Source organism: Takifugu rubripes, chromosome 11 (genome assembly GCF_901000725.2).
Source record: "Takifugu rubripes chromosome 11, fTakRub1.2, whole genome shotgun sequence".
In the NCBI taxonomy this organism is placed as follows: Eukaryota; Metazoa; Chordata; class Actinopteri; order Tetraodontiformes; family Tetraodontidae; genus Takifugu; species Takifugu rubripes.
The window spans coordinates 215,149-224,757 of record NC_042295.1 but is presented as its reverse complement, the minus strand read 5'-3'; the positions used below and the strand labels follow the sequence as shown (position 1 = coordinate 224,757).

At 50.1% G+C, this 9,609-nt stretch overlaps 2 protein-coding genes across 2 annotated transcripts in view; both read left to right on the top strand.

Moving 5' to 3' along the window:
- Nucleotides 1-2,668, top strand: part of LOC101063394 (latent-transforming growth factor beta-binding protein 4-like) — an 8,106-nt gene extending 5,438 nt beyond the window's left edge. Inside the window, exons 13-19 of the mRNA XM_029843466.1 lie at nt 17-157; nt 368-520; nt 793-888; nt 966-1,146; nt 1,216-1,523; nt 1,595-1,747; nt 1,820-2,668. Coding sequence (XP_029699326.1) covers nt 17-157; nt 368-520; nt 793-888; nt 966-1,146; nt 1,216-1,523; nt 1,595-1,747; nt 1,820-1,962 — 1,175 coding nt within the window. The 3' untranslated portion in view covers nt 1,963-2,668. The remainder of the gene's footprint in view (nt 1-16; nt 158-367; nt 521-792; nt 889-965; nt 1,147-1,215; nt 1,524-1,594; nt 1,748-1,819) is intronic.
- Nucleotides 2,669-5,036: 2,368 nt separating this feature from the next.
- On the top strand, nt 5,037-8,567 carry LOC101063172 (estrogen-related receptor gamma-like). Its single transcript, XM_029844431.1, has 5 exons — nt 5,037-5,097; nt 5,185-5,259; nt 5,369-5,530; nt 5,614-5,886; nt 7,709-8,567. The coding sequence occupies exons 1-5, from the start codon at nt 5,085-5,087 to the stop codon at nt 7,945-7,947; spliced, it is 762 nt and encodes a 253-aa protein (XP_029700291.1). The 5' UTR covers nt 5,037-5,084; the 3' UTR covers nt 7,948-8,567.
- Nucleotides 8,568-9,609: the final 1,042 nt, after the last annotated feature.

Sequence of the window (9,609 nt, the reverse complement as noted above, 5' to 3'; positions counted from 1 at the left end):
GTGTGTGTGTTTGCAGATCACGATGAGTGTGAAGAGGAGAGCTGTGTGGGCGGAGCCTGTGTCAACACGGTTGGCTCCTATTACTGCAGCTGCCCGCCTCCTCTGCTGCTGGATGACACGCAGCGTACCTGTGTCAACTCCTCCCACATCACTGTGGGTGAGAGCCACTCGTTCACCGTGCTGGTTTGTTCGGGTCTTTCCTGTTGGTCACCTCGGGTGAGAACATGTGACCACTAATGGGTCAGCTGTGGGAGGAGGGCTTTGGGTGAATTAACCGGGAGCAGCTGCACTTTGTTTCCTGTTCCTGGACGTTCCTGGACAGATCCAGCTCCGATTATTGACCAGATGTCTGATTGCTGATCTGCAGATGAGAACCTGTCGGTGTGCTGGCAGCGCGTCACCACAGACCTGGTGTGTCAGAGCCCTCTGCTGGGCCCTCACGTCACCTTCACCAGCTGCTGCTGCTTCTATGGCGAGGGCTGGGGGATGCAGTGTGCCCTCTGCCCTTCCACGGACTCTGGTAACCACGGGAATGCGTGACATCATACATGTAACACTTGTTCAGCTGTCCGTTAACAGATCTGACCCAGATCAATAATCTGACCAGCAAATCCCAAATTTAAAGATCTCAGAGCTGAATCGAGCCGTTCCCCACCGTCCATATCTCCATGGGTCTGATCCTTTCCACTGAATCAGGCTGAACACAGTTCTCAAGTGTGTATTCATGATGTGGATTTATGGAAATCAGCAATAATGATCCTCTCCATTTATCTTGTTTCTCCATTCCTGTAGATGACTACGCCAACCTGTGCAGCACCTTTGACCAGACTCCTCTCCTGGACACTTTTCCAGACTCTTCCAGTCCAGGAATAGAAGCTGGAGGAGCAGGTGCCTGAAGATGTCTGGAATAAGTTTCTCTAAACTGCATCTCATGCATATTAATCTAATAACATCTCCTCCTCCAGCTCCTCCTTACCCCCCTCCCTACAGGCCAGATTCCATCCCTCCTGCCGTGGTCCCCAGTACAGACTTCAGTCCAGACTATGATGAGTACTCTCCAGCAGGGGGCAGCACACCCGGGTTTAGAGGGAGTACACGTGACAGCTACAGCCAGCCCGATGGAAGCTATCCCAGGCCAGATTACAGGTCCGCTCATTTCCTCTTTCAGAGTGTGCTTTGCTTTAGGGAACATGACCACATCTCTCTGTCCTTCAGTATCGGGGGGTTCTACCCTGAAGTGGACTTTGGCTCCCCTGATGGTTCCCCTATCCAGGACCCTTCCCTGCGCATCCCTCAGGACCCCCAGGCTGGAAGAGGGTTTGGGACTTGGCACCCACCTCCTCAAGTATCCCGACCTGACGGGGCTCCTCTGGCTCCTCTGGCTCCTCTGCCTGGGAGGCCCCATCAGTCGGAGGAGGAGGAAGACGTGTCGTGGAGGCCGGGTCCTCCCTTCCCTCCCTTCCCTCCCTTCCCTCCCTTCCCTGACAGGAGCCGAGGAGGCGCCCCGAGGAGGGTCTATGAGAGTGAGGCTTCTCTGTGTTCCGTCTTTGAGAATGTTGGAACCTCAGCTGATGTTTCTTCTGTTGTCCATCAGGACGTTACGAGTCCTACGACCGCATGAGCACCGCCGAGGACTGTGGGATCCTGCACGGCTGTGAGAACGGCCGCTGCATCAGGGTCTCTGAGGGATACACCTGTGACTGTTACCATGGATACAAGCTGGACATGACCAGCATGACGTGTACAGGTGAGAGCCTGCTGACTGGCGTCTGCTTCTGGGTTTTCAGACATTAAACACAGATGTTTGTTGTGTGGACAGACACTAACGAGTGCGAGGACGGCGTGGACGGCGTGGACAGCCCCTGTGTCAACGCTCGCTGCGTGAACACGGAAGGTTCGTTTCGCTGCATCTGTCTGCGAGGATTCGTCATGACCGAACCCAACCACTGTGTGGCTGCATAAGCTGGGCCGGCCGGCCGGACCGGGTGGAACCGGTCTTTACTTTACGATGTCACTGGTTGGACTGGACTGACACATTAGTATTCTCACCATTTTCCTTCTTCAATGCGTCACACTGGTTTGGCTTCAGTTTGATGGGCAGAACGTCCCTGGAAGAGCAGCTTCTCGCCCATATGCAGCCGTCAGAAGAGGCTGGGGTTCTTTTAGCAGCTTAAAAAGATTTCAGATCAAAGGAAATGAAACATTTACGCTGAACCAAATCAAGACTGAACCTTTATGCAGGTCAGATTCCTTCAATTCAGATGAAATCTTAAATCTGAACTCGTCACATTCTCATTTTAAAAAATGTTTTTAAACGAATTTAAATGACATGAAATTGATTTTTGACCTTCGTGACCAACGTTTGTGAGAGCGAACCCGTCTCATTTGGGTTGTTGCTTTCTTCAAAATGAATTTCTGGATTAGCAGAATCTTCCTTGGTTGGTGGAAATGAGAATGATCTTTTTGATGCTAACGGAATAAGTTAGTTTTTTCCTTTCTTCTCATTAGCACATAAATGTTGAGTTTCCTAACGCGCACTGTAACTGCTGGAGAGAAGCCACGCTGACTGTTTTTGTACATTTTCATTCTTTAATATTTTTGATTGTGAACTTTTATTATTGATTCACCTTTCTATTGAAATGAAAATATATTTGCACAGTTTTCTGAAGTTGTCTTCTTCATGTGTCAGTTCTGTGGATGCAGACAGGAAGTGATGTGTGGAGCACTGGGAACTATTCAGAAACCGTTGTTTAGTTTCTCAACACACTTGATTTAGAGTCTAAAACTCTAAAGTTTAGAGTCTAAAACTCTAAAGTTTAGAGTGACACCACCTGAGCCGGACCGAGCTGCATGGACCTTTAATACTCTCAAAGTTCAGCTGAAAAAAGGATTTCAAAAACCTGATGAGCATCTGAAGCTGCTTTGAGCCGTCGGAGCACAGAGCTCATCATCCGTGGACTCGTCTGTGTTAGCATGCTCTTCAACTTCACACGTGCGCTGTGTGCACCTGTTTTTGGGGTGTTTTTTTCAGATCTCAGGTGACAGTCCCGATCCAGGAGCTTAATGCCTGCTGGGTTTAGGTGGCTCCAGGACTGTAAGCATCTTTGTATTATAGGTCAGCACACACACTCACACACAGGCTGTATTAATAGGATTACTAGCTACTAACCCTAACCCTAACCGTGAGCCAGCAGAATATCAGCCTTCACTTTTACAGGTAGTATTTATCACACACCAACAAAACCGTGACCCCGACCCCGACCCTGACCTTAACCTAACTGGTGGTGCAGAGGCGCCTGAGTCTAGTTATTCAGGTGACATTGGTGAGTGTTGCACTGTGATTCAGAGTCATTGACCCAGATTAGATCCAGGTGAGTGGGTCAGTCCCCAAACTGACCTCAGGTATTCAGTTCTTATGAAACGGCAGATGAATGTCTGAGCATCAGATTAGTGTGTGTGTGTGTGTGTGCGCGTGTGTGTGTGCGTGTGTGTGTGTGGGGGGGTAACCCTGTTTCAGGTGTGCAAACTTGGACGTCTTTTTTTGAGACTCAAATATTGGAGCACAAACCAGACAAAACCTCACATTTTCAAAAATAGAAAAAGGACTTTTGTAAACAGCTTTAGGTTTTTTAATCAGCAGAAAGTGATCGATGATGATGATGATCAAAGCTGTTGGCTGCAGGACGACCTCCATCTGTCGTCATCCAGATCAACGAAGACGACAGAAAAATAAGTCAGACTTGAGGCTGCGTGCTGATTGGCTGCTCCTCTAAGCTCCCCCCCCCCCCCCCATGTAATGGCAGATAAATATCACTGTCGGTCTTGTCGACTCGACTGAAAAAACTTTCCTTTTCCTTCGCGGACTTTAAAGCGACATCAGAATTCTACTTGATCCCAACTGGGATGAGTTGGTGATGGAGTTGGTCTGGAGTGTCTCTAGAATCAGCGCCAGGATGGACCGGACCACCGACCCATTGGTTGGTTATCAGTGGTGAGAGAGCAGCGGGTCACTGAGGTTAAACAGCCATGGGTTTCCATTTTTTAAAGAATTTTAACAATTTCCTGTTTGTTGTTTTTGCAACACAACAGTTGGAAATGAAATCTGCTCGTTTTAAACAATGAAGATGAAAAATAGTGAAAGCTTGTTTTCAAAAACAAGTTCAAATCTGATATTTTTATCAAGTTGTTGTTTTCCATAGTTTCTGGAAATGACAGACTAATGATGAATTGATCTTAATTGCTATTAGCATCATCGCGTGCTCTTCCTCCGCAGCCTCAACTCCTCCTCGACAGACTCCACCTCCTCACCAGACTCCGCCTCCTTCAGTGACATTCTGCCAAGCTTTAGCCCCGCCCACGCAGCCTTCCTGACGCCTAGTCCCGCCCTTTCTGCGCCGTCCTTCGGCCTCCACTGTGGGTCATCGCTGCCCAACTCCCCAACAGGTGTTGGGGGCGGAGTTCTGGTGCTAACTGGCTGTTTTCCAGCCCCCCAGGTGTGCAGCTTCCAATTTCCTTCAACATCAAATGAGCTTTTTGCTCACACTTTTCTCTTCATGCTGAAAGCCTAGCGAAGTTTTTTAATGTCGCTCCTCTAACCCTTTATCTGCTAACTGCAGGCGGACTCTGTGCTGATAGCGGGCTACCGCTCCTCGTTAGGACCAAAAAGAGTCTGTCTGGTGTGTGGAGAACTGGCTTCAGGGTACCATTATGGGGTCGCATCCTGCGAGGCCTGCAAGGCCTTCTTCAAAAGGACCATACAGGGTGAGACAATACCCACCCATCATTGGATCAATAGTTCAGCCGGCTAAATATTCCTGCACACACACCTGCGACTGCAGAAGCTTCGTTTAAAACTAATCACATCACTCAGTTAGTTTGGTTGACAGAAATAACAGGAGAGGGCCTCATACCGTAACAAACCCTGCGCACAGGATCTGATGTCACTGAGCCTTTCACTACTTCCTGTTTGTGGCGATCTAGGAAATATCGAGTACATTTGCCCCGTGAACAACAACTGTGAGATCACCAAGCGGAGACGGAAAGCGTGTCAGGCGTGTCGCTTCCAGAAGTGTCTGCAGGCCGGGATGATGCGGGAGGGTGAGTGCTTCCCACAAACCTTTACTGACAAAAGGTCGGTGACAATCAGAACATCAGAGTAAACAGGAAGTGGAATATGTGCCTCAGGTGTGCGGATCGATCGAGTTCGTGGGGGGCGACAAAAGTACAGGAGGAGGACGGAGCCTGGACGGCCCTACAAAGGTCCATGTTTGCACTCTGCCAGCAGCAGTGAGGCCTCAGTTTCCTCGCCATCGCATCGCCACGCTATCGGCCAACTTGCTGACGGGACTCTGATGCTGTCATTTTTTAGGAAACGTGGTCATTTCAGATCTGCTGCTGATAGAGCCTCCTCCAATGGCTGCCAATCTGCAGGAACCAGCCAATGAGGGTGGCCTCTGCAACCTCCTGACACTCTGTGACCTCTTGAACCGACAGCTGCTGCTCTTGATTGGCTGGGCCAAACAGATTCCAGGTAAGATCCCACCTTGTTTAAGTTTGCTTTGATGGTCTGGACAGCACACCTGAGAGAGAGCGGCTCCGCCTCGTCCTCCGCAGGCTTCCTAAACCTCTCATTGGTCGACCAGATGTCTTTACTGCAGAGTGGCTGGATGGAAGTGCTGCTGGTGGGTGTGGCCTGGAGATCACAGAAGACGGGAGGGGAGGAGCTTGTGTTTGCAGCCAATCTGCAGCTCACTGGGGCTCAGTGTGGAGCCATGGGACTGTCCCACCTGTATGAGGCTCTGCACCTTCTGAGCCTGAGGTACCAGCTGATGCAGCTGAGGGGCGAGGAGGCCGTGACTCTCAAGGCCATCGCCCTGGCCAACTCAGGTACACGCCCACTCAGGTACACGCCCACTCAGGTACACACCCACTCAGGTACACACCCACTCAGGTACACACCAACTCAGGTACACACCCACTTAGGTACACACCCACTCAGGTACACAACAACTCAGGTACACACCAGCTCAGGTGCACACCCACTCAGGTACACACCCACTCAGGTACACACCCACTCAGGTACACACCAACACAGGTACACGCCCACTCAGGTACACGCCCACTCAGGTACACACCCACTCAGTTACACACCAACTCAGGTACACACCAACTCAGGTACACACCCACTTAGGTACACACCCACTCAGGTACACAACAACTCAGGTACACACCCACTCAGGTACACACCCACTCAGGTACACAACAACTCAGGTACACACCCACTCAGGTACACACCCACTCAGATACACGCACACTCAGGTACACACCAAACTCAGATACACACCCACTCAGGTACACACCCACTCAGATACACGCACACTCAGGTACACACCAAACTCAGGTACACAACAACTCAGGTACACAACAACTCAGGTACACACCCACTCAGGTACACACCAACTCAGGTACACACCCACTCAGGTACACACCCACTCAGGTACACACCAACTCAGGTACACGCCCACTCAGGTACACACCAACTCAGGTACACACCCACTCAGGTACACACCAACTCAGGTACACACCCACTCAGGTACACACCAGCTCAGGTGCACACCCACTCAGATACACACCAACTCAGGTACACACCCACTCAGGTACACACCAACTCAGGTACACGCCCACTCCGGTACACACCAGCTCAGGTACACGCCCACTCAGGTACACACCAAACTCAGGTACACAACCACTCAGGTACACACCAGCTCAGGTACACACCCACTCAGGTACACACCAACTCAGGTACACGCCCACTCAGGTACACACCAAGTCAGGTACACACCCACTCAGGTACACGCACACTCAGGTACACACCAAACTCAGGTACACACCAACTCAGGTACACAACAACTCAGGTACACACCCACTCAGGTACACACCCACTCCGGTACACACCAGCTCAGGTACACACCCACTCAGGTACACACCCACTCAGGTACACACCAGCTCAGGTACACAACAACTCAGGTACACAACAACTCAGGTACACACCCACTCAGGTACACACCAACTCAGGTACACACCAACTCAGGTACACACCAACTCAGGTACACACCAACTCAAACTAGACTATAAACCAAGTTTCTTTTATTTATTTCACACTTTTTGTTAATAAGGCAAGATGCCTTTACTGAGACTCTCCAATGTTAATAGTCAAGAAAATAACGAAACACATTGAATGAGACCAAACTTTTGGCCTGAATTCTTCATGTTCAGTCTTAACCCAGGTGACGAAGTGACTTCCAGTAAACCCAGTTTGATCTGTAGCCCGAACACCATCATCTCTCCTCTTTTTGTTCCACGATGCTGACGTTTCCCATGTCTCCAACCAGCTTCTTCTTCTCTAAGGTCTGAAACCTGATGCTGCCGTGTTGTCATGTTACATTACACAGTTGTGCTGGAAAATTACCCATCATGCCCAAATGCAGCACACAGAGCAGCAAAATGGGCTGGACTTAACGGTATCACATATGGGGTGTGGGTCCAATGTGAAGCTGGTAGTTTTAGAGAAAGCTGAGACGGTTGAGGGTGCCACTGAGTTTATTGCAGTGTGCTGAGTTTGGCACGCAGGCCAGAGGTTTCTGATCCCTGGACCTTCAGCAGAGGGCCTTCACAGTTCTGCACAGCTTCTATTCTGCTATTTGTTCAGACACTGATCCAGTGGACTGTCCAGACTCGGTCCAGAGGTTCCAGGATCAGCTTCATGAGGCCTTGCAGGAGCACGGCTCATCCCACGGGGAGCACCAACGGGCTGGCCGCCTGCTTATGACCCTCCCCCTGCTGCGGCAGACTGCTGAGCATGCTGTGAAGAACCTGCTGCAGCTGCACCGCCGGTACCGTGTCCCCCTCCACAAGCTGCTGCTGGAGATGCTGGAAGCCAAAGTCTGAATGCTTTCTATTTTATCTCTCTGGATCTGTGGATTGTGAGCACCAAGACACGACCTGTCCCCTCTCCTCATGCTTCGAAAGGACCTTCAGGATTTTTCCTGAAATCAGGATGATGATCCGACTCGGTTTTCTCATTAAATGTGAACAAAACGCAGGAAGTTGTTCTGAAATGGTTTTTAGCCCCATGGAACTCTTTCCTGTTGCTTTGCTTCTCAGCTGCACATGCTTGCAACAACAGGGTGCTCAGACGGGACGCTGGGATAAATTTGGTGGGATAGCCCCACATCCATCCCATGGATGCACAAACATTTGACCAAAAAGAGTCAGATTCAAGAAAAACACCCTTTTTTTCAGCCAGCTGTGGTTACCAACGTTTGTAGAGTTTAATGAGGGTTATGAAGTCTCTCAGCTGTTGATGTTTTGAGTTTCTAGAATAAAACCAGATTTCTTACAACTCAGTTTTGAGTTTATATATTATAAAAAATATAATAGTAACATTTCATAGATAGCACCTCTCTTTTTTTGAGCAGTTACCCCTTATACCTTTTGGGGGTCACGGGGAGGGTACACAATGGGTCACGACAGGGAGCCACCCTCCTAACCCTAACCCTAACCCTAACCCTAACCCTCCTAACACTAACCCCCTAACCCTAACCCTCCTAAACCTAACCCCCTAACCCTAACCCTCCTAACACTAACCCCCTAACCCTAACCCTAACCCTCCTAACACTAACCCCCTAACCCTAACCCTCCTAACACTAACCCCCTAACCCTAACCCTCCTAAACCTAACCCCCTAACCCTAACCCTCCTAACACTAACCCCCTAACCCTAACCCTCCTAACCCTAACCCTAACCCCCTAACCCTAACCCTCCTAACCCTAACCCTCCTAACCCTCCTAACCCTAACCCTCCTAACCCTCACCCTTCTAACCCTAACCCTCCTAACCCTAACCCCCTAACCCTCCTAACCCTAACCCTCCTAACACTAACCCTCCTAACCCTAACCCTCCTAACACTAACCCCCTAACCCTAACCCTCCTAACCCTAACCCCCTAACCCTAACCCTAACCCTCCTAACCCTCCTAACCCTAACCCTAACCCTCCTAACCCTCACCCTTCTAACCCTAACCCTCCTAACCCCCTAACCCTAACCCTCCTAACCCTAACCCCCTAACCCTAACCCTCCTAACACTAACCCCCTAACCATAATCCTCCTAACCCTTCAAACCCTAACCCTCCTAACCCTCCAAACCCTAACCCTCCTAACCCTAACCCTCCTAATCCTCCTAACCCTCCAAACCCTAACCCTCCTAACCCTCCAAACCCTAACCCTCCTAACCCTAACCCTCCTAACCCTCCTAATCCTCCTAACCCTCCAAACCCTAACCCTCCTAACCCTAATCCTCCTAACCCTCCAAACCCTAACCCTCCTAACCCTAACCCTCCTAACCCTCCTAACCCTAACCCTCCTAATCCTCCTAACCCTCCAAACCCTAATCCTCCTAACCCTCCTAACCCTCCTAATCCTCCTAACCCTCCAAACCCTAACCCTCCTAACCCTAATCCCCTAACCCTCCTAACCCTAACCCTCCTAACCTCCTAACCCTAATCTCCTAACCTCCTAAACCTACCCTCCTAACCCTAACCCTCCTAACCCTCC